General features: G+C 36.5%; 1 protein-coding gene across 2 annotated transcripts in view; it reads right to left on the bottom strand.

The window, feature by feature from the left end:
* USP32 (ubiquitin specific peptidase 32) overlaps window positions 1-25,174 on the bottom strand; it is a 198,892-nt gene that overhangs the window by 124,803 nt on the left and 48,915 nt on the right. For both annotated transcript variants that reach the window (XM_045773463.2, XM_045773464.2), the window contains exon 2: window positions 14,747-14,874. In XM_045773463.2, coding sequence (XP_045629419.2) covers window positions 14,747-14,874 — 128 coding nt within the window. The remainder of the gene's footprint in view (window positions 1-14,746; window positions 14,875-25,174) is intronic.

Here is a 25,174-nt window from a genome sequence, read left to right as displayed (position 1 = left end):
TCAAATGTAAAAATAAAAAAGAATAAAGATAGGAAAAATAGTTCAAATGAATCCTCACGTGTGGTATTATATGTCAATATTGTTTTTATATAAATGTCAAAACACCCCTACTGCTTCTATCATTTGGAAATTAATATGAAAATTATTCTTCAGAGCTGGAAAACTAGTAAAGTTGCCATCCACATATAAAATAACTTAAGCGCATCTGGGTGGCTCAGTCAGTTAAGTGTCTGCCTTTGGCTCAGGTCATGATCCCAAGGCCCTGAGATGGAGTCTCAGGCTCCCTGCTCAGCGAGGAGGGGCTTCTCCCTCTGCCCTCCACCCCTCCCCTATCCTTCTTCCCTGCCCGGGCTTGCTTGCATGCTCGCTCGCTCTCTCTCATAAAAATAAATAAAATATTTAAAAAATAAAAAATAAAATAACTTAAGCAAACTATTTTGCCTATTACTAATTCCTATGAGCAGTGCCAACAAAAAACTGGTTTAGGGGCGCCTGGGTGGCGCAGTTGTTAAGCGTCTGCCTTCGGCTCAGGGCGTGATCCTGGCGTTCTGGGATCGAGCCCCACATCAGGCTTCTCTGCTAGGAACCTGCTTCTTCCTCTCCCACTCCTCCCCCTGCTTGTGTTCCCTCTCTCGCTGGCTGTCTCTCTCTGTTAAATAAATAAAATCCTTAAAAAAAAACTGGTTTAAAAAATTACAAACTATTTAAAAAGCTAAACTCTAGCCAGAATCCATAAAAAATAAAACATTTTTAGAAATGCTAAATTGATTTTTAAAGAGTAGCTCAGCTTCTTTCATATTAGACAAGGAAAAAAAACTAATTCTTAAGCCTGATTTCTCTTTCCTCTAAGGTCAAGTGCTTCACACAGACGGAATTTTATATCTAGTATTTTCCTATTGTTGTTATTAATGGTAATTTAACAACATGCAAATAATGTGATTAAAATTCACCCTCATTTCACCACCTAAATTTTATCTTGATATCCCACATTACTTCAAAAGCGAATAAAGAAAACTCACTAAGTAAATCTGGCATCAGTTTTTTTTTCCCCCACAGTTGGGACACAAAAGGCCAAAAAACATAAAAGTTCATGGAATATAAGAGGACAGAAAGACAGCCTGGTATGTATAGATAGGATGGATGGATGGATGGATAGATAGATAGATAGATAGATAGATAGATAGATAGATAGATAGACAGATAGATAGATAGATGTGACATATTTATGTATGTATCACAACTAAAATACTTAAACTAAAAGTACATTTAGAAGATCGGTATAAAAAATAAGCCTTTGACTCACGAAAAATTACACTAAAAAGCTGCTGGAATGTTTGAGATGATTTAGCCACAGGTATGAAAGCTAAGCAAATGAAAAAATAAAGTAATTCTTAAACCCGGGGAAAAATAAATACATAAAAAAATAAAGAAAACTAAATCGCAGCATACCATGTTGCAAAAAAAATTTACATAATCATAACACTCAAGACTGAATAGGTGGGGGACTCTTGGTTTTTCACTAGCTCTTTTTTTTTTTTTTTTAAGATTTTATTTATTTATTTGACAGAGCTAGAGACAGCCAGCGAGAGAGGGAACACAAGCAAGTGGAGTGGGAGAGGAAGAAGCAGGCTCCCGGCCTAAGAGCCTGATGTGGGGCTCGATCCCAGAACACCGGGATCACGCCCTGCGCCCAAGACAGATGCCCAACGACTGAGCCACCCAGGCGCCCCTCACTAGCTCTTTCTGATTCTACTCTGACCATGTCCATATATCACTATGATAAAAAAGATAATTTTAAAACTTTACTTGCAAAGCAGGATAACTGGTTGCTGGTGGGGAAGGACTTTAGGTAATGGGGATAAGATGGAGGCTTATTTTATTTGACATTAAAAATACTTCTATGGGGCGCCTGGGTGGCTCAGTTGGTTAAGCAACTGCCATCAGCTCAGGCCATGATCCCGGGGTCCTGGGATCGAGCCCCGCATCGGGCTCCCTGCTCAGTGGGGAGCCTGCTTCTCCTTCTTCCTCTGCCACTCCCCCTGCTTTTGTTTGCCTGCTATCAAATAAATGAATTAAAAAAAAAAACACTTCAGTAAGTTTTTAAATAGTGTGCCATGATCATATGCTGCCTATTTCTTTCAAATCAATTAATAAATAATAGTTCACAAGACTATAAAACATGAAATACAGAGCAACTGAAAACAGCATTATAATTCAATTTAAAGAATGTAACGAAAACATTCATTGCATATATTTTTCAAAAGGCAATTTTTTAAATGTTTTTTAATTTAAAATATTTTATTTGTTTATTTGTCAGAGAGAGCAAGCACAAGCAGGGGGAGCAGCAGGGAGAGGGAGAAGCAGGTTCCCTGCCGTGCAAGGAGCCCAACGTGGGGCTCGATCCCAGGACACTGAGATGATGACCTGAGCTGAAGGCAGACACTTAACCAACGGAGCCACCCAGGCGCTCCAAAAGGCAATTTTATTAAATAAAATTTTCATTTCTATAGGAATGACTAGCCTCCATGATACTGTCTAACCTATTTAAATAAATTCCTGTTGCTACTCACCCTGGATCATAATGTAGCTTGTGTGATATAGCTTGTGGCAGAAACCGTTAGCAGTCTATACAACATCCATTTTTCCTTCCTTCCTTAGAAATAGAACCTCAATTTTTCCAAGATATTACTGATCAATCATAAATCAAAACTTGCATTTCAGATCACCTGTTCTTGTAATTTGATTTGGGGGTCCCTATTGGACACCACGGTTTATCTTCTCATTCTACTGAGACTTAATGCTTGTGGTCACATGGAATTCTTAGACTCTGTATGAGAAACTCTGTCTCTCAGAAACATCTGCCTATCTCTTTGAGGTTCCTCCAGAGAATCAACAAAGGAAAATTCATGCACAATGGATCAAATAATCTATAAATTAAGTCTTATTCCCCCCAAAAACTTACCAAGTGTCATAAAAGTAAGTCTGGTTATTTTCACAGGACATTCTAAGAGATAGAAATTAATTTACTTATGTAGATTACTATCCTCTCAAATTATTATAAAAGAATCAGTTGTTAAATATGATAAATGGAAAAAATTAAATACTATTTACAGAAAAAATTAAAACATGCCATTTGCTCTACATTTTTTTATAAGATTTTTTTTATTATTTATTTGACAGAGAGAGAGAGAACACAAGCACAGGGAGTGAGAGAGCTCCCTGCTGAGCAGGGAGCCCAACGCAGGACTCGATCCCAGGACCCTGGGATTGTGACCTGAGCCAAAGGCAGATGCTTAACGGACCGAGCCACCCAGCTGCCCTCATTTGCTCTATATTCTTGAGTATATTTTATTATATTTACCCTATAACCCCTATTTTTTTCACATAAGAACTGTCCTAGAGTTTCATAAGCCTTTGTCAGGTATCTACCCCACAGAACCATTGACTATTAGATGCCAAGCATAAGCCATATCATAAAATGTTTATGTAACACCAGAGTCCAAAAGTAAGTTACTAATACTCTTCTTAAATTTAGAGAATAGAATTCTCCATATTACTTCTCTCCCTTCCTCAAGCCCAAAAGCAAAGGAGCCTTGCCTAAACAAAACAACCCAGGATACCTTTGTATATTACCTATTTATATCTGACAGATTGTCCGACCAATAACTAATCCTAGGATTAACTGGACGAACCAGATTACTAGCTCTGCTTTTCTTAGGTAACTTCCTGCTGCCACTAAACCAAAGAGCAAATTCTGGGATTCGGTTTCTACCTCTTTTCTCATCTCTAAAGATACCTTGTCTATTTAAGTCTATTCAAATACACAACTACATGTCATACTCAGAGCATAAACAACAGTGTCACTAGACATCAGTGAGGTAAATTATTAGTATACCCTCTCAATTAGCGTGGCAGTGGTTTAAAATAATTAAATAAGTTCTCCGAAGTTCTGGGTTGTAACTCCCCTTCCACTTACTAGCTTCCTTTAAAGCAAATATTCGTCCCTGATCTATTCCTATCCCAATAAAGAAGCTGAAGTCTCCTTAGATCCACAGGGGCTTTGAAGAAGATTCAGGTTCAACCACAAAGGTTTTAAAGTCAAAACTGCTCTCCTTGGAGTCAGTGTCTCTGAACTCTACCTATGGAGATTTCCTGGCTTTTTTCTCGATGTTTTCACACCTTAATGCATGATACTAAGATCAGATCCTTGTCCTCACAAGTGGCTCCCCCGTCCTACTTTATTATCCACACTTTTCTTGGAAACTGATTATCCTGGATCTTCTATTTCTAATGATCTCTTTCTGGAATCTCCTTGCTTTAACTTCAATTCTCTACAAATTTAATTTAATCTGTAACTTCAAATCAAGAGGGAAAAGGCAGAGGTCCAAATTTATCACTGAGAATTCCTCCCTTTCACTGCCCCAACTTTCCCAGCCTAACCTAGCCCACACATCCTTTCCCGCTCCATCCCAGGCCAATTTCAAAGACCAGTAAAACACCATAAATTTAACCACATTTCAAATTTAACTGCATTTAAAAATATATTTTATTTATTCATTTGAGACAGAGAGAGAGAGAATGAGCAGGGGGAGTGTCAGAAGGAGAGGGAGAAGCAGGCTCCCGGCTGAGCCAGGAGCCTGATGGGGGGCTCGATCCCAGGACCCTGGGATCATGACCTCAGCCGAAGGCAGACGCTTAACCATCTGATCCACCCAGGTGCCCCATTAACTGGATTTCTAACTTTTCTAATTACAATCAAGTTGATCATACACCTAATTCCTACAATAATTCTGATCAAAGGTTTGGAGGTTCTTTTGCCTCAGAACTTAAATGACTAGGAAGACACCTTACAGTAAATTAATAAAGTTAGAACTAAAACCCAAATATCCTAACAAAGACTGAAAACGAAATGATACATCTTGTCAATAGTCAGTTTTTATATTTCAGGCTCACTTTTCCAAGTACTATAAGTATTCCTCCTGAAAAACACAAAAAGTACATCTAAATTAAATGTTTTACAAAGTTCTTGAGGGATAATTGAAGTAAAATAAACTGCAAATATTTTTATTAGTCCCATTTTTTAAACTGCACATATTTAAAGTATACAAATCACCAGTTCTGTGATGCCCTGCCATACCACTAAAACTATCACCAAAATAAAAGAACTAATGACATTTTTATCACCTCAAAAGTGTCCTCTTGTCTCTCTGTAATCTCTCTCTCCCTCTTCTTCCCTATGCACCATCAACACCCAATAAGCTTCCTTTCAGGATAGATAACTTTGCAACTTCTAGAATTTTATATGAATGGAATCATAAGCATATATTCTATTTTTACTTGGATTCTTTCACTTAACACAGTGATTTTGAGATCTGTTCATGTTTTTGCATTTATCAATAGATATTCCTGCTTTTTTTAGATCTTCCTTTTTATTGCTGAGTTATCAAGTACAATTTTTCAAAGTAGTTAAAAGAAAATCTTCATTATGAATACATCTTACTATATTTATAATGAATAGAACAGATATTTTTAATATACTTCTATTTAAAAAGGAAGAATGTCATAGAAAGACTGCCCAATGAAGAAATATATTTTAGTAGTATATCACCTCTGGAAAAAAGAAAAGAATTAAAAGCTTCAATTATCTAACTTTAGTAGCTATAAATACAGGACAAGATTTCTTTAAAATTTATTTCCATGGATGGGGCACCTGGGTGGCGCAGTCGTTAAGGGTCTGCCTTCGGCTCAGGGCGTGATCCCAGTGTTCTGGGATCAAGCCCCGCATCAGGCTCCCTGCTCCGCTGGGAGCCTGTTTCTCCCTCTCCCACTCCCCCTGCTTGTGTTCCCTCTCTCGCTGGCTGTCTCTCTCTCTGTTGGGTAAATAAATGGAATATTAAAAAAAAATTTATTTCCATGGAAATGGAAATTTTAAAAATTAAAAAAAAAAAGTGCCTGGCTGGCTCAGCGGGTAGAGCATGTGACTCTTGATCTCGGTTATGAGTTCAAGCTGTTATTTTGAGTTTGTTTCAAAGAACTTTTATGCATTCACAAAAAAAAAAATCAAGATAGATTTTCCCAAAAAAATCTAGTTTAGATAATGTATATATATGAAAGACTCTTACTAAAGAAAAAAATGTTAAAAAAAAAAAAAGGATGGGGGGCGCCTGGGTGGCACAGCGGTTAAGCGGCTGCCTTCGGCTCAGGGTGTGATCCTGGCGTTCCGGGATCGAGCCCCACATCAGGCTCCCCCACTATGAGCCTGCTTCTTCCTCTCCCGCTCCCCCTGCTTGTGTTCCCTCTCTACTGGCTGTCTCTATCTCTGTCAAATAAATAAATAAAATCTTTAAAAAAAAAAAAAAAAAGGATGGACTACAGTAAGGGCTTCCATTTTAGCTATAATATAGAAACATTTTCAGTAATTTGCTATCCTATACTAGTTTGCACATACATAGGATGATGTATTATTTCTTCACGCCATTTATTTCCTGAGAATACATCCCTGAAAATCCCAAAATTGCCTAAAATGTTAATTACAAAAGTAATCCTAAAATCATAATTTATAATTTTACATACTTAATATTTGAAGCTACAATATATGTAGTTACATTGCTTATACATTGTATATATTTATATTTAAAATTACAATATATATAATTGGAAAGTTAACCATTACAAAGCTAACAGTATTTTAAATTCCATCATTTTTTCATAATAGCATATTATTTGTGAGAACATCTCAGATTCTCAGAAAGATGCTACAGGAATTTTTTTTTAAGATTTATTTATTTATTTTAGAGAGAGACCACGCGTGTGCCCACATACATGGGGGAGGGGAGGGGGCAGAGAGAGAGGGAGAGAAAAACTCTAAGCAGAACCCATGCTGAGTGTGGAGCACAATATAAGGCTAGATCTCACCACCGTGAGATCATGACCTGAACTGAAACCAAGAGGCCGACACTTAACCAACAGCTCCACCCAGGTGCCCCAAGTGCTGTGGGATATTCTTATAACTTAAAGGAGAAAAGGGCAGGAAAAAGTGTATCCTAAAGCCCTAAGTATAAATGACCCAAAACAAAATTTTTCCTCTTCATATTTTCAGTCAGCTACTCAAAAAAATTAACCATCGAGGTTATTACATTTAAAAGTACATTAAGGGGGTGCCTGGGTGACTCAGTCAGTTAAACATCTGCCTCTGGCTCAGGTCATGATCTCAGTGTCCAGGGATCCAGCCCTGCATCGGGCTCCCTGCCTAGTGGGGAGCTTGCTTCTCCCTCTCCCTACCTTTGTCTCTCTCTCAAAGAAATAAATAAATAAAAATCTTTTTTAAATGTACATTAAGAAAGGATTCTCACATGTATCACTTACTGACAAAAATAAATACAGAAGTCCAACTGTATTTTACAACTCTTTCCCCTAAATACTGAATGTAATAACTCACACTAAGCAAAGATGATAGTCTTAGAAGATAATAACTACCATATGCAAGGGAAACAAAATGGTTCCATTTCTGCGACAATTTTATTAGGTAGCTCCTCAATAAAATAAAGCTATATTTATTCCATCTATGGGCATGGGGGAAAGGGGAAAAAGATAAGAATTCAGATGTGCCCCTCTACATTCACCCAAGTTTAGCAAATATTAGTTGCTTTTCCCACCATTTAGAGTTCTTTTTTATATGAATTTTATGATTTCTGTAGTCAAACTTAGCTAAATCTTATCAGCTAAATTTTGGCAGAGTTTTTAACATGGTTATAAATTAAATCAAACCTTATTTTACCTATAATAACAAATAAGGAACAGGCTATTGGATAGATGTGTTTATCAAGACTGACCTGAATATTGATTATTTTTACCATCTACTACACCAGTAGTGTCAGTAGCTCAGTTAATAACACCAAAGATTCCTGTAAGTGATTATGCGTAAGTTATTTTCTGTAAGAGTATTTTTTAGTTCCAATATAAACGAATAACTTCTTTGACATCTGCAATACCATTTACAACATTCATAATTTATATAATGTACTTGATGTAATGTTTTATATAAGAAGTTCACTAGTTCTTCTAGTGTCTATGTCTAATGACATGTCAGCTCTTCTACTATAATCTGCTTTTCTTTTTTTTTTAAATATTTATTTATTTATTTATCTGAGAGAGAGAGAGAGAGAGAGAGCATACACGCACACAAGCTGAGGGGTAGAGGGAGAGGAAGAGAATCCTTAAGCAGACTCCCCACTGAGGCCTCAATCCCAAGACCCTGAGATCATAACCTGAGCCAAAATCAAGAGTTGGACACTCAACTGACTAAGCCACCTAGGCGCCCCATAAACTCTGTTTCTCAATAGCTTATAAAGCTGTTTAAAAATCACTCTAGGATAAAACCTGGCAGTTAAGAACCATAAAGACAATAATGCATGTTTTTTTTAAAGTCCATATGTAGGGGCGCCTGGGTGGCACAGCGGTTAAGCATCTGCCTTCGGCTCAGGGCATGATCCCGGCAATCTGGGATCGAGTCCCACATCAGGCTCTTCTGCTATGAGTCTGCTTCTTCCTCTCCCACTCCCCCTGCTTGTGTTCCCTCTCTCGCTGGCTGTCTCTATCTCTGTCGAATAAATAAATAAAATCTAAAAAATAAAAATAAAAAAAAAAATAAAGTCCATATGTAATTTTACAAGTGGGTGAAATATTGTTAATATTTTCATCTAACAGAATCCTTGGAATCTTTTCTGACCAGTCTTACAAAGACAAATACTGAAAAACCATGAAATTTAAGAACTAGCATAAATATTACACTGTGAACAAAAAGCATTGCAGTTAAAATCAAGTCTACAGATTCTACTTACAGAGAAAGATTTTAAACCAGTATCCTGCCTAGTATTCTCCTGTCAGCTTATAATGTCAAGATCAGGATTTACTGTAACAAAGTTAGCTACTCTTCTCTGGTTGATATAAACACATTAGTTATTTTGGATATTACAACAACTGCTAACAATGATCAGTAGCATCAACCGCTAACAATCAATGACTAGAGTTGTCAAGAAAGTTGTTAGCCATCATTCTACTAAATTCAACACAAAGGAATGTACTAAATAATACAGATCAACTAACATCAAAACAAATACTAATCATAATTCTGTGGTCAGTCCCCCTAAACCTAGACTGTCTAGTAAATACATGTCCCTCGTCCCAAGAGGTATCTCAATGCAATATGAATACCTCAGCATAAATTTACCACCACTAATGGAAAAATACCCTACTAATCAACTGTTTTTACAAGTTGATCACTATTTCTGAAAACACTTTAGGCTCTAAGATCGCTTTCACTTAACGTGCATTTTCCTCTAATTTGGAAAAGCTTAAATGTTCAAAGATTGCAAAGCTAATTGACTTCACTAATATTGATTTTCTGGTCATTCTTGTAATAGGATTTTGCAGAATAATAAAATTACTTTTTAAAAAAGCATTAATAAATCAAATGCTCATTAAGTCTATAGTACATACACAGCACTCTGGGGCATATGTTTTAAAAGTCATGAAGTCTGCCCATCGAGAATTGTAACTTAGTTGAGAGACAAGATTTAAATGAACAATTAGAGAACAAGCTATCACTTCATAAAATGTTGTGCTACACAGTAGAGGCAGGCTTTAATACCTGTAAGGAATGGGAGAAAACCAACGTAGGCTAAAACTGTCAGAGGCAGCTGTAAGGAGAAAGGTGGAATGGTATTATATTATATTAGCCAGTCATCCAGGATTGAAATCAATCTTGAGATAGAGATTTACGAGTTTTCAGTTAAAAGAAATACTTAATAGTAGCTACTACAAATTCACTTGCCTAACAGATTTTGTAAATGGTAAAAACTACTTTTAAGTGAATGTGAAAAAAAGGAAGTGATTACAAATTAATACTACATGGAAATGTTTTGTTATAAGAATTTCTTTGGGAGGATAGGAGTTGGGGGATGGGTGACACCCAAAAGAAAATATAAGCACTGGATTATTAAGAGTTAGTGGCCCTGGTTCAGAAAAGGCCAATTTCAAGTATTACACATTTTTCATTTACTTACCATGTTTCATCTGACTTTGTTTTCTCAATTCCCTCAAATTCTATTCATTTAATACTCTACTCAAATAATACATGGTTACTATTACAAGCAAGATCATAATTGCATCAAATTGTTAATTACATTAATCTATCCTAGGAACAATGAGACAAATGAAATCAACGCTTTAATTTCAAAAATTGTAAACTGTCATGAGTTTTTTATTCTTCATCCAAAATGTCCTGGAATTTATCACTGTAAGTCTTCAGAAAAGGGAAAAAAAAGAAAAAGAAAAAAAAAGATATTTCAGTTCAATCCTAAATAAATCTCTCTTTTGCTCTAGAAATACATAGCTACTCTCTTCTAGAAAATAATTTAGAAACTCACATTGTTTCTTTAACATCTTATGGACTAAAGTTACTTTCTACATTCATCATCCTTTTCCACGAAGATTTCAAAAATACCTCCCCTTACTTTTCAAAGATATGTTATTACTTTTACTTTAGAGGAAAACACTGATTAACTAGGGAATAAAGTTCTCTCTCCATCCACAACTGGCAGCTTAAATGGTTCCTGTGGCTTTTCTTACAGAGATACTGGCATTAAAATAATGCTGTTGTGTTTCAAAAAATTAACTTCAGAATCTCACCAAGAGTCGGTAACACTCTTCACTCAAATTCAAGGCTGAAGCTCTCCACAGGATTTTAAGAAAGGTCTTACAAGGGCCATCACTTTACTTATAAATCCAATCATTTAACTTATTTCCTTGCAGCTGTAGAATACAGACCTCCGTTCTGAGTCTACCTACTCACTAAAACTAAATTCAAGCTTCAAAACTACCTGCGTAGAATTACACTTCCATTTTATTTAAAACGTACCATTTCTCCTTCAGCAAATAACTTTCTACTCTGCAAATATGAATTATACTAATAAATTCTCTCCCTATCCCAAATACACGCAAAAGCTGATCAAGTCTATCTACTGACCTGCGTATCTCAGAGATGGCTAAAATAAACCACAAGCTGAATGTTGAAACTGCTCCAAAACTGAGCTTAAATGAGGTTCACTCCTTTTGAGATTACAGTATAAGAAACTATAAAGACTTCCTCTCCTGAGAAAATACCAGCGATTAATTAGATAAAAGAACTTATTTATTAGCTCCCTTTCATACTTCACAATTTTCACAATATATTATACTTACTAATCAGTATCCACATGCTAATAGTACCCATCCTCACTTAAAACAAGCCTACGTCAGTAAATAATAGGGCAAAAACAGCTAATATCACTAAAAGCATTTATAGAATTTATGTGTTCTAATACAGTGCTAGATTTTACACACAAAAAAGTGTCAACTACAATGAAACTGAAACTTGAAACTATCATTGTGGACTTTACAATTTAACATTAAGATCGTTCTTATAAAATAATTACTTTAATTATTCTAGCCAGTGAAGATTTTTTTTTTTTTTTTTTAAGATTTTAGGCAGCCAGCAAGAGAGGGAACACAAGCAGGGGGAGTGGGAGAGGAAGAAGCAGGCTCCCAGCAGAGGAGCCTGATGTGGGGCTCGATCCCATAACACCAGGATCACGCCCTGAGCCGAAGGCAGACGCATAACCGCTGTGCCACCCAGGCACCCCTAGCCAGTGAAGACTCTTAACAGAGAGTCCAAAGGACAGAGCAAGATTCTTAAAGCAGTTCTGGGTGAAATGAAATTTATGAGATATTCACATAAAAATGATGTTGCAAGGAATTCCACTTCCACCTTACATGTAAAACCTCTGAAAGAGTGTTACTTCTAGGGGCGCCTGGGTGGCTCAGTAGTTGGGCGTCTGCTTTTGGCTTATTGGCTCAGGTCATGATCCCAGGGTCCTGGGATCGAGCTCTGCATTGGGCTCCCTGCTCAGCGAGGAGCCTGCGTCTCCCTCTCCCTCTGCCCCATCCCCTGCTCATGTTCTTTGTCTCAACCTCTCCCTCTCCCTCTCAAATAAATAAATATAATATTTTTTAAAAAAGTGTTACTTCTAACCTAAATACCAGAAAAAGCCAAATAAATTATCATATTACAACATTTCTTGAGCCTGTCAGAGGTAACCAAGTAGCCTGACATCCCAGGAAGGACAGATTCCTCCAAAACACAGGAAACATGAATTGCCTCTCCAAGAGCAGAACATGGGAAGAAGATGCATCTGTTATGCACACGAGTAAGAAAAAAAATCAACTAAAATTTTAACAAGTCTATTTTCTGTTTCTATAGAGTTGGCTATTCTGACCACTTCATACAAATGGGATAAAAAAAAATGGGTCTTTTGTGTTTGACTTATTTGACTTAGCATGTTTTGTAGGCTCGTCCATGCACATGTCAGAAAACTTTATTTCTTTTTATTAACAAATAATATTCCATTGTATGGATTTACTCTATTTCGTTCAGCCAATGGACATTTGACTTGCACATTGAAAACTAAAAAACGTTAAAAAAAATTAAAAATCTAAATGTGAAAAGTTCCTAATTTCATAAGTCAGAAGACTTAAAATATTGTTAAAATGGTAATACTTCCCAAACCAATCTACAGATTCAATGCAACACCTATCGAAATCCCAGGTGCCTTTTTTGCATAAATTGACAAGATGATCTTAAAATCCGTATTCGAATACAAGGGACCTGGAATAGACACAATGACTTGAAAAGAAGATCAAAGTTAGAAGAATAACATGTTTTGGGGATGCCTGGGTGGCTCAATTGGTTAAGCATCTAACTTTGGCTCAGGTTATGATCTCGGGGTCCTGGGATGGAGCCCCACATCAGGCTCCTTGCTCAGCAGGGAGTCTGCTTATCCCTCTGCTCCTCCCCCTATTTGTGTGCTCTCTCTCTCTTAAATAAAAAAGTAAAATCTTAAAAAAAAAAAGAAAAAATGTTTTGACTTCAAATCTTCAACAAAAGTAGAGTAATCAACGCAATGTGATACTGATGCAAGGAGAGACACAGATATCAATGGAACAGAACTGAGAATCCAGAAATAAAACTTTATGTTTATGGTCAATTGACTTTCAATAATTTTAACAACAGTGACAAGACAATTCAATGGGGAAAGAAAAGTCTTTTTAACAAATGGTTCTACAACAGCTGGAGAACTACTTGCAAAAGAACAAAGTTGGAATCTTTATCCCATACACGAAATTAATACAGAATGGATGAGACCTAAATTTAAGAGCTAAAACTCTTAGAGGAAAACAGAAGAGTAAATCTTTATGATTAGGGTTAGGGTTAGGCAATAATTTCTTTTTCTTTCTTTCTTTCTTTCTTTTTTTGACAATGATTTCTTAGATACAATACCTAAAACACAACGATAAAAGGAAAAACAGGTAAACTGGACTTCACCAAAATTTAAAAGTTTTGTATTTCAAAGGCTACCATCAAGAAAGTGAAAAGACAACCTTAAGAATGGGACAGTACATTTGCAAATCATGTATCTTATAAGGGACTTGTATCTAGAATATATAAACTCTTACAACATCTTTATTTTTGGTCCAAAGAGACAACTGAGATATTCTGACTTAATTTTTTCCCAGTACCATGAATTACATTGAGACTGACAGTTTTGACTTTAAGAAAGGAGGTGAAGGGAGACACGGGCTGAAGGCAGTATATATTTGAATTTGGAATATTTTAATTATTATGGACTCAGAGGACCCTCCCTCAACTGCTAACTTACATCATGTCATAAATTGCTAGTTATATCCTAAAATAAAATAAATTCTAAAATGTTATATACAAGCACTTAAGACAAAAAGATTGAAAGAAATAGGAAGATGAACTCACACTGAAACAGAAAACCCAATAAATAGTATTAAGAAGAAACTGTCATAAATCTGAAACAATGGCAGAGGTATATAATTTTACAAAAAAATACATTTAAGAGAATTAATGCAACACATATCTCCACCAAAAAAAAGATAAAGATTAAAAATGTAAACTCTATATTATGTAAACCACAGGTTCAAAAGCACACAACCCGTGTTAGAAACAGAAACTGTCACTAATTAAGAGTGGTGAATTACGATTCTTTGTAATATACTAAGCTTAAAATTCCTGTAATTTTCAGTGTTTTATTAACATTTTCAGTGTTTTATTCTCATTTCACATTTGGAATGACATAAAGCATATCTGCGTATATAGCTATAAAATCGTTAACTTACTATTTTTAGAAAGGGTACATTTATATCAACTTAGGACATTTTCTCTCTCCCTAAAATTTTTAGTAGAAATTAAATAAGTCTTTACAGGTTCCAATAAGCTAGTGTTTCATTTACAATATTTAATTTTATAGAATTAATTTAATTAGGTTTTGCTATATGGAAAGGTTTTCTTTAAAACAAAATTTGTAAAACATACTCCAAACATAAAATGTATATGTGAGTGATGAAGTTTATAAGAATAAGAAGTCAGTCATACAAATGGTCCCATGGTTACAGTCAGTGATTATTAAAGCTCAGAAGTATAAAAGCAGCAGAACTGCAGATCTGTGTTACTCCCACTTGGCCTCTAAAAACACAGCCATAATGACATCTAAAACAAGACCTATTTACCTACTCAGCAAGAAAAAGAACTGTGGGGAAGATTACACCCATTAAGACCAGAAAGCTCCTCAAGAATTCAGATTGGTGGATAACCATCTCAAAGGAAAACCTAGAATATAAAGATTACCTCAGCAACTTTTGGAGGCACTCCATCCCCAAGCACTTCCCTGATGAAGCAGTGCTGGCCCATATAGTAGGAGAGTCCACAGGTCCTCTTAAAGGCATCTTTCAGTCGTTTCAGCTCTACATCTGTAACTGCAATTCAGAAATTGAAGAGGTAAGAAACCAGAAAAGAAGTCTTTCAAAATCTTCATTTTTTAAAAATAAGTGTTGGCAAGGATGTGGAGAAAGGGAACCCTTGTGCATTGTTGGTGAGAATGTAAATTGGTGAAGCCACAGTGGAACATTCTGGAGGTTCCTCAAAAAATTAAAAACAGAGGGGCGCCTGGGTGGCACAGTCGTTAAGCGTCTGCCTTCGGCTCAGGGCGTGATCCCGGAGTTCTGGGATCAAGCCCCACATCAGGCTTCTCTGCTAGGAGCCTGCTTCTTCCTCTCCCACTCCCCCTGCTTGTGTTTCCTCTCTCGCTGGCTGTCTCTGTCAAATAAATAAATAAAATCTTAAAAAAAAAAATTAAAAACAGAAATGCCGTGTGATTCAGCAGTCTACTTCTGAGTATTTCTCCCCCACACACACACACTTCTGAGCATTTATCCAAAGAAAACAAAAACACTAATTTCAAAAGACAGATGTTCACTGCAGCATTATGTACTATAGCCAAATTACGGAAACAACCTAAGTGTCCATTAATAGATAAATGGGTAGGGGGTGCCTGCATGGCTCAGTTAAGCAGCCAACTCTTGTCGGGCTCTGTGCTCAGTGTGGAGTCTGCTTGAGATTCTCTCTCTCTTCATCTGCCTCTGCCTCTCCCTCCACTGACACCTGCGTGCTCACACTCTCTCTCAAAATGAATAAATAAAATCTTAAAAAAATAGATGAATGGATAAAGATATATATATGTACATGTACATATATATATGTATATACACAAACACACACATACATATATATGTAATACAGAATATTACTCAGAGATGAAAAAGAACAAAATCTTGCTATTTGTAACAACTTGGATGGACCTAGAGGGTATTATTCTAAGTGAAATAAGTCTGACAGGGAAAGAAAATACTGTACGATTTCACTTATATGTGGAATCTAAAAAACAAAACAAAACGGAAACAGACTCATAAATACAAGTCTGGTGAATGCCAGAGGAGAGACAGGTAAGGGAATGGATAAAATAGGTGAAGGGGATAAAGAGGTACAAACTTCCAGTTATAAAGTAAATAAGTCATGGGGATGTAAAGAGCAGCACTGGGAATATAGTCAATAATATTGTATTAACCTTGTATGGTGGCAGATGACAACCATTTCATAATGTCTATAAATGTTGAATCACTATGTTATATATCTGAAACTAATATTATATTGTATGCCAACTATACTTCAACTTCCTTTGGGATAAAAATTATATTATTTGTACTCCTTGAGCACTTATCTATCCATGTGGAGGACAGTCCCCAAGTCAGGCTTAGATTTTGTCATCATTTACAAAGAAAGTAATCTATAAATTAGTTATTCTAACACCCTAATATTTTTAGACACCCACTATTAAAAAAATTATCAAGTCATTACTTTAGGCATTTGGAAGACTTTTTTTTCACCAATGAGAACAATGTCTGTCTACAAAGGACAAGAAAAATACTTTTTAATATTATGCAGTCAGTTCAAGGATCATAACAGACGCACAGAAAACGTACCTTTACCCCAAGGAAAGAGAAGATTCTGAACAGAGAGGATGATTACATAAAAATCTAAAGGCTAACCAAAGCAAAAGAGACAAGGGCATGCCAGGCAGAGATGACAATTACAAAGTACAATGATGAATACAGAGTATGGAACTGTACGTTACTAGAAGAAAATAAACAAGGCAGGGAGTGGTAAATGATAAACCCAGGGTGGCAGTCATTTATTTGACCAAGTCACAGAAATTCTGTTCTGCCATAATAAGGAAGGGATAAAGTCAGACACAATTCAGATACAAATTCCAAGCAGAGAGGAAAGAAGACACAGTCAGAAACAATTCAGACAGTCCATTCTACTAGTACTGTAGAGAAGCAAAAAGTAGACTAATACAAGAAGAAAAGGAGAAGCTAAATCTGGGAAATGTCTACAAAGAAAAGTCAGAACTTAGAGCCTGACTAAGAAGCAGTCTAGCATAATATTCAGGATTCTAGTCAGGGAAACTTGAAGGATGGTATTATCATGTAGAAAGGGAATGTAAGAAAAAGATAAGTGAGGAAGAAAAGATGATAAACGCCAGTAAGGATATCCCGTATACGAAAAACCTTGGGGAAATTCAGTGGGTTTTTACAATTATGAGTGTAAAGCTTAGGAGAGGTTTGAGGAGAGTCATCAGCACCTAGGTGGCAATTAAAACCATAAATAAGAAGAACAATGAGTCAGAGAGGAACTGTAAGAAACCAATGCTAACAGCATCTGCAGACAAAGAATAAATACTCTAAGAATACTGATAAGGAACAGTTAGATCAGGGAAAACAAGAAAGCATAGTCTCCAAAGGACAGGAAAAAGGGACTGGTCTACAATCTCGCATAAGGCAGAAAGGACCAACAAGACTGAAGAGTCCTTGGTACATATCATTCAAAAAATGTTTGTAGTAGGGAGAGAAACATGGGTTTGACAATTTGTAGGGCAATGATAAAACAATAAGAACCAATACTTGAATAAGTAGCTAGAGAAAACTGTGACTACTACATGCTTAATTCATTAAAAATTGGAGTCATACTATTAACATCCTCAATATGCTCATTTTTTTCCTTATAAGAATGCAAAAGTGAGGGGTGCCTGGGTGGCTCAGTCGGTTAGGTATTGGACTCTTGAATTCAGCTTGGGTCATGATCTTGGGGTCATGACATCAGGCCCCGTGTCAGGTGGAGGCTGCTTGAGATTCTCTTCCTCTCCCTCTGCCCCACCCCTGACAAGTGTGCTCTCTCTTAAAAAAAAAAAAAAAAAGGGAATGCAAAAGTGAAAAACAGAACAAAGCTCATCTCATAAACTATAGTAATGGAAAAGAAATTACTTCAGCTACTGGAATACATAGTTCTTCAAGATGTCTAATTTTCATTAACAGCTTTACTAACAAATTAGAACGTTCATAGTCTAGTGGAAGAGACAAGAAAATCAATCATTGGGGTATAAAATGATAATCTCTTACACTGTTGGTTACAGATCATTTGAAGGACTGTTTGGTAGTATGTTTAAAAAACAGCAGTCTGATGACTAATGAACTTACTCGTTTATAACATGAGAAAATGTATGTAATAAGCTTTTTAAATCATTAATAAGAAGTAAATGATGTCCATCAACGCAGGACAGATTGAATAAGTTACTGTATAGGCTTGAAATAGAGTATCAGACACTAAAATACTGTCACAGATCCATACTAACTGAAAATAAACAGCATTTTTATTTATTCAAAATAAACAGACTAACAATGGGCTCATCTGTAGACAAGGAGTACCTACATAAAAGTGTTCTCTTTTATACAACTGAAACTTTGAAAACTTTAAAAATAAAAATTTAGGAGGACTGCAATCCCAGTTGGGCCATTCCTTTATCCTTGGAGGCTTCTATAAGATGGCAGTTTGAAGAGTACATACCTTATAGGGTGGTTGGGAGGATTCTGTTTACTAATGCAAAGTGCTCAGAACAGTGCCCGAGTTATAGAAAGCTATCTAAATGTTATTGTGGCTGTCATCATCATATCTGTGAGATGAGAATAGTCTCCTATAACTGTTGTGAGAATAACAGGAAATAAAATGAAATTACACCTTAATACTTCCCATATATGTCTTCACATAGTTTTGTTTAAACTAAGGTGCCTAATGAATATAAAGCATATAAAGCTCAGGTCTAGTACATCCAAACATTCAATAAATGGTAAATATTTTAAAAATTAAATAACAAAAATAAAAATTTAGGCAGATGGAAAATGGACTAGAATCAAGCCTGGTAAATTTTAAAGTAGGAAAACATAACATTAATGTATTTACTTTAGCTTTAGAAAGAAAAAATTTCAGGTAAAAAACGGAAAACTGAACACATTAAAAAAATTTTTTTTTAATTTATTTATTTGTCAGAGAGCGGGAGAACACAAGCAGGGGGAGCAGCAGGCAGAGAAAGCAGCAGGCTCCCTGCTGAGCAGGGGCCCTGACACATAACTCGATCCCAGGACCCTGGGATCATGACCTGAGCCAGAGACAAACACTTAACTGACCAAGCCACACAGGCATCCCTGAACACATTTTTTAAAAAACCTCTTCTCTCGGTGCAGCTGGGTGGTTCAATTAACTGCCTGACTCTTGATTTCAGCTCAGGTCATGATCTAAGGGTCGTAAGAGTGAGCCCCACATGGGGCTCCATGTTCAGAGTAGATCCTGCTTGGGATTCTCTCCCTCTCCCTCTGCCCTTCCCCCTGCTCACACTAGTGCTCTCTCTGTCTCTCAAATAAATAACTCTCCAAAAAAAATATATCTTCTCTCTCTCTAGACTTCACTAAAATTATAGCAAGAATAAAAAAGGATATAAACTCACAAGGTCAAAGAGAAGAGAAAACTGAAAACCTGAGAGTCAAATTCTTCTGGTGACCATTAAGTGTCTGGAGGAGTGGTGACTGACCTAAACAGACCAAAGAACTGAAACCTAAGCACCAGCAGTTGAGAAATACCAACAAGAAGCAAACCAACTTACCTAATTTACCCTATCCAGAGCACCCAAAAAAGGCTCAGGAACTGATGGTACCAATTACCACCAAAGGTGGGCGGGGGCAGGGGTTGGTGGTAAAAGGTGGGCATAGAGAGAGACTGACTGGTTGAAAGTCTATATGAAAAGTGGTTAGACCCTCAGGTCTAACCTTGAAGCATGATGCAGTCAGGCACCAGCCGCCACTTACTCTCACATAAACCTTTTAGATGTACATATATATTAAAAGAACAGAGATACATTCTCTGGAGAATCTGAGGTAGAAAGGCTCCATACATGGAAACACCAGGTTTAGCTGAGAGCTGTAAGAATAATGAGGTATGAAAAAAGGTAAAGATTAAGTGAGCATTTGTATCCACTGTCCTACTGAGACATACGTATCACCTAGACAGAATAAACAGGATTCTTCCTCAAAGAAAAGTAAATGATAGCAGAATAAATGCCTACTGCTACTGACATGGAGTGAGAGGAGACTCTCTATTCCCCACTTAAAATGGCTGGGTTCCCAACTAACTACCCAACAAGAAAATCCACAAGTCAACAAGTGATATATTCAAACACATAAGTCTTTCAATCAATCTTTTTAATGCACACTTTTAAAAATAAATGGGCAGTTTGGCAGTTCTTATAAAGTTGGGCATATACTTATTTACCCTATGACCCAGCAATTCTATTCCTTGTTATTTACCCAAGAGAAATGAAAATACTGTACAGAAATATACATAGGAGTTGTATTAATAATAGTCGAAACACTAGAAACAACTCTTTTGTCCATGCAAAGACGAATAAAAAAAATATGGTATATCCATACAATGGAATAGTATTCTGCAATAAAAATTAAGAAACTGATTCATGCAACAACATAAATGAATCTCAAAAATGATACTGAGCAAAAGAAACCAGACACAGAAAAACATATACTGTATGACCGCATTACATGAAAGTCTTAAAGAGCCAAAACTAGCTATGGTGACAAAGACAGCGGTTGACCAGTGGTGGAGTGAAGGGTGTATGGGTAGAAATTACGGAACAGACCGCAAAGAGGGAGGAGGGAACTCTTCTGAGGTGACAGAAATGTTTTATATAGTTGCCTGGGGTGGCAATTACACAAGAGAATACATTTGTCAAAACTAATTAAACTGAATACTTAAAATCTGTGCATTTTATTGTATGTAAATTATATTTCAATAAAGTGGACCTTTAAAAAATGAATGAACAGTCAAAGAACACCAAATATTGAGGAAGATTCCAACAAGGAAGGTACCAAAACAAACAGGGGTTAGCACGGTGAATAGAAATAATGAAGAAAGAAGGAAAAAAATACTTAAACCTCCAAATACTCCTAGAGAAGGATAAAAAGAAAATTATATCCAAATAAGTACTATAAAACACACTAATGAGAAACTAACAATAACCTCTTGGACCCTTTCCCAGCCAGCCATAAGAGAATGTTCTACATCAAAATAAGGGGATAAACAAAAGAAAGAAAAGCGATCTAGGAAACACTGACTCTAGCATGAGAGAGGTAAAGGACCCAGGCTGATTATGATATGACATCCCAGGATGACAGATACCCAGTAGCACCAGAGGACAGGACCAGATTAGAAAGAAGAAGGGCTCCAAGAAAAAAAAGAAGAGCAGGACAGTAAACCAAGTGATGCATCAACCACAGTGGGGGAACAGCTTTAAGAGGTATTTCACCTTCAAAAAATAAATCTCAAGGACTAGTTTTACTTCAGGTTTTTCTTAACAACCTAAAAAAGAGAAGAGAAGCATTTCAAAGTACAGTCGACCCTTGAACAATACAGGCTTGAACTGCATGGGTCCACTTATACTAAGTGGACTTTTTTCAATAAAGACATTGAAAAATTTTTTGAAGATTTGCAATTTGAAAAAACAGATGAACTGTATAGCCTATAAATATCAAAAAAAATTGAAAGGTATGTCATGAATGCATGAAATATATGTAGATACTTGTCTATTTTATCATTTACTACCATAAAATATACAAAATTTATTAGAAAAAGTTAAAATTTATCAAAACCTATACACTTACAGACCGTACATGGTGCCATTCCAATCAAGAGAAATGTAAACAAATATAAAGATGCAGTATTAAATCATAACTGCATAAAATTCTGTAGTACGTACTTTTGATTGTTAATAATTTCGTAGCCACCTCCTGTTGCTATTACAGTGAGCTCAAGTGTCAGAATGTCTGCTTAAAATGCTGTATGATGTTAATCATTTCTGCATGAACAGTTCATCTCTCCAGTAAATTGCACATCACGGTAAAAAGTGATCTCTCGTGGTTCTCACGTATTTTTTATCACGTTTAGTGCAAAGCCATAGCCTTAAATAACACCAGGGGACCCATAGGAAGTGTCACTAGTGATGCTGGAAGTGCTCCCAAGAAGCAGAGAAAAGTCATAACGTTATAAGAAAAAGCTCAATTGCTTGATATGTACCACAGACTGAGGTGTGCAGCTGCGGCTGCCCACTATTTCAAGATAAATGAATCCACTGTAAGGACCATTATTTAACAAAAAAAAAAAACAAAAAAAAACAAAAAAAAAAAGGAAATTCATGAAGCCACCACCACATCTGTGCCAGCAGGAGTGAAAACCTTGTACTTTTTGTGAAATACCTTTTTATCTTGTACTGAAAAGGCAGCTTTTATGTGGGTGCAGGTTGTTAATAAGAAAGGCGTACCTGTAGATTCTAATATGATTCAAGAAAAATCAAAGTCATCAGATGACAACTTGCAGCAAAAGGAAGATGAAGGATCTAAAGCAAGCTGAAGAATTTAATGTCCACAAAGGATGGTTTGAGAATTTTAAAAAGAGGTTTGCCTTAAAAAACGTCAACAAGAAAAGCAGCTTCTGCTGACCAAGAGGCAGCAGATGAATTCCCAGACACCATTTAGAAAATCACTGAGGAGAAGGATATCTGCCTGAGCAAATTTTTAATGCAGATATAAGTGTCCTATCCTGCAAAAAAAAAAATGCCACAAAGAACATTTATTAGTAAGGAAGAGAAGCAAGCACCAGGATTTAAGGTAGGAAGAGAGAGACTAACTACACTGTTTTGTACAAATGCAGTTGGGTTCATGATCAGGACTGCCCTTATCTCTAAAGTTGCTAACACCTGATCCTTGAAGGGGAAGGTAACATCAGCTGCCAGTCATTGGGTTGTACAACAAGAAGTCTGTAGACAACGAGAACCCGCTTTCTAAATTGGTTCCATCAATGCTCTGTCCCTAATAGTCGGAAGTACCTTGCCAGTAAGGGTCTACTTTTTAAAGTTCTTTTGATTCTCATCCTTATTAAATTTTGAACACTGGACCCTGTAGCCAGGACTGCTATTGCTGCTGCTCCTGACAACTGGACAACACTACTGCCACTCATACCACCTGTGCCAAATGCGTTCTGCACAGTTCCAGCCTCTGTATCACTGTGTCCTGAATCAAAGTCTGGCACTGAGTGGTGGAGCCATAAGCAGCCATGTCCAACTGCAAGAATGTCTGGGAAATTGGGTCTTCCCCACTAATGGATGGAGGTGGTCTCCACCCCTATCAAGACTCTTAAAAAAAAAAAAAAAAAAAGACTCTTTAAGTGTGAAATCCCTTTACGTAGGAAAAGGGGTACAAATTCTGGGGGTGGACATTGTGGTTGAGGAATGGAAAAACAATGACAAATTTTAATTTTTGGAGCAGTGACCTCAGACTAGAACTTTACCTGGTACACTGTAGACACTCAAATTTGCTTAGATGAACGAGTGACTACTAAATCACATTTTTCAAATGAAAAAATACTTTTGATATTGAACAATGCGCTTGGCCACCCAGAACCCCATAAGTGCGACAACAATGGTATCAAAGTGATCTACTTGCCCCAAACACAATGTCTCTAATTCAACCTCTATCAGGGGGTCAGGTCATAAGGAGCCTTAAAGCTCACATGTGGTACTCTATGGAAAGGACTGTCAATATTATGCAAGAGAACCCCAATAAGAGAGAACATTATGAGAGTCTGGAAAGGTTAAACCACTGAAGATGCCATCATCTTTACAGAAAAAGCAATAAAAGCCATCAAAGCCTGAAACAGTAAATTCCTGCTGGGGAAAAATGTGTCCAAATGTTATGCATGCCTTCACAAGATTTACAACAGAGCCAATCGAGGAAAACACGAAAGAGATTGTAGATATGGGTGGGGGAGGGGGAAGGTGGGGGAGAGTTTCAAGATAGGGATCTTGGAGAAATTCAAGAGCTAATAGACGCCACACCAGAATGCAGAACTTGATGGAGACAACACGATGGAGATAACTGTTTCCAAACCAGTGCCAGATGATGAGAAAGAAGATATAAAAGCAGCACCAGAAAACAAATTGACATTAGACAATTTAACAGAAGGATTTAAATCAGTCAAGACTGTTCTGAATTCTTTTATGACCTGGACCCTTCTATGATACGGGCACTGAAACTAAAGCAAATGGTGGAAGAAGGATTGGTACCATATCATGCTGACATCTCTATATTACGTTTTTAGAAAAATGAAAGAGCAAAAAAGTCAGGCAGAAATTACAATGTATTTCCATAAAGTTATACCGAGTGTGCCTGCCTTTTCTGCTTCCTCTTCCACTTCCTCCACCTCCTCTGCCTCTACCACCCCTGAGACAACAAGACAACCCCTCCTCTTCCTCCTCCTTAGCCAACTCAATATGAAGGCAATGAGGAAGACCTTTATGACAATCCACTTCTACTTAATGAATAGTAAATAATTATATGTCAAAGTTAAAAAGCTTATCTCTTGCGTATGTGTGTCTTTGTGTGAAAATCTAGTAACTGTATGGCAAGAACTGAAGATGTTTTTGTGTCATATCTATTCCTCGTGTAGAACATCGTGTGCAAAACTCATATGGAAGTGGATAGCCTATCTTTATGTATGCATAAAGTGAATGATATTTCATATAAAAACAATAATGTGTAAGTTTTCTTACTGTTTTATAATTTTTCTTTCAAAGAACTATGTTGCTGGTACAGTATGCCTCTCTCTCATAATTGGAGACACTGCATTATCAGACTATAATCACAGGTATTTTTTTTAAATATGACAATGTATTATGAAAATGACTAATGTATGCCATGAAAACTGTATAATGATTCATTCGTTAGAATGAATTCATTAGCCTAGGCTACTGTGAAACAATTGGATCAATAACACCAGGCTACCACGAAGCAATCATAGTGCTGCTGCTTCATTATCAATGCATGAATTGTTAAGCCTATAAATAAATATGAATTTTTTTCACATTATCTTTTCATTTTCGATGCCTAATGTTAGTAATACATGTAACATCAACAACGTTTTGTATTATATATGAAAATATTGATGTAGGTACTCACAGATGATTCATCTTGTAAACATACGACACAAACTTGGGATATCAATAAAAATAGTACACTGCTGTAAATGTATTTCCTCTTCCTTGTGATTCTTAATAACATTTCTCTAGCTTACTTTAAGAATACAGTATATAATACACATAACATACAAGATATGTCTTCATTGACTGTTTATGTAATCAGTAAAGCTTCCAGTCAACAGCACGCTATTAATTGTTAAGATCTGGGGGACTCAAGGGCACCTGGCTGGCTCAGTCGGCAGAGGATGCAACTCTTGATCTCAGGGTCGTGAGTTCAAGTCTCACGTTGG

This window comes from Ursus americanus, chromosome 23, assembly GCF_024610735.1.
Source record: "Ursus americanus isolate L20-20 chromosome 23, mUrsAme1.1.p, whole genome shotgun sequence".
NCBI lineage: Eukaryota > Metazoa > Chordata > Mammalia > Carnivora > Ursidae > Ursus > Ursus americanus.
Note: the sequence above shows the minus strand (reverse complement) of the source record. Positions and strands in the feature narration are given on the sequence as shown.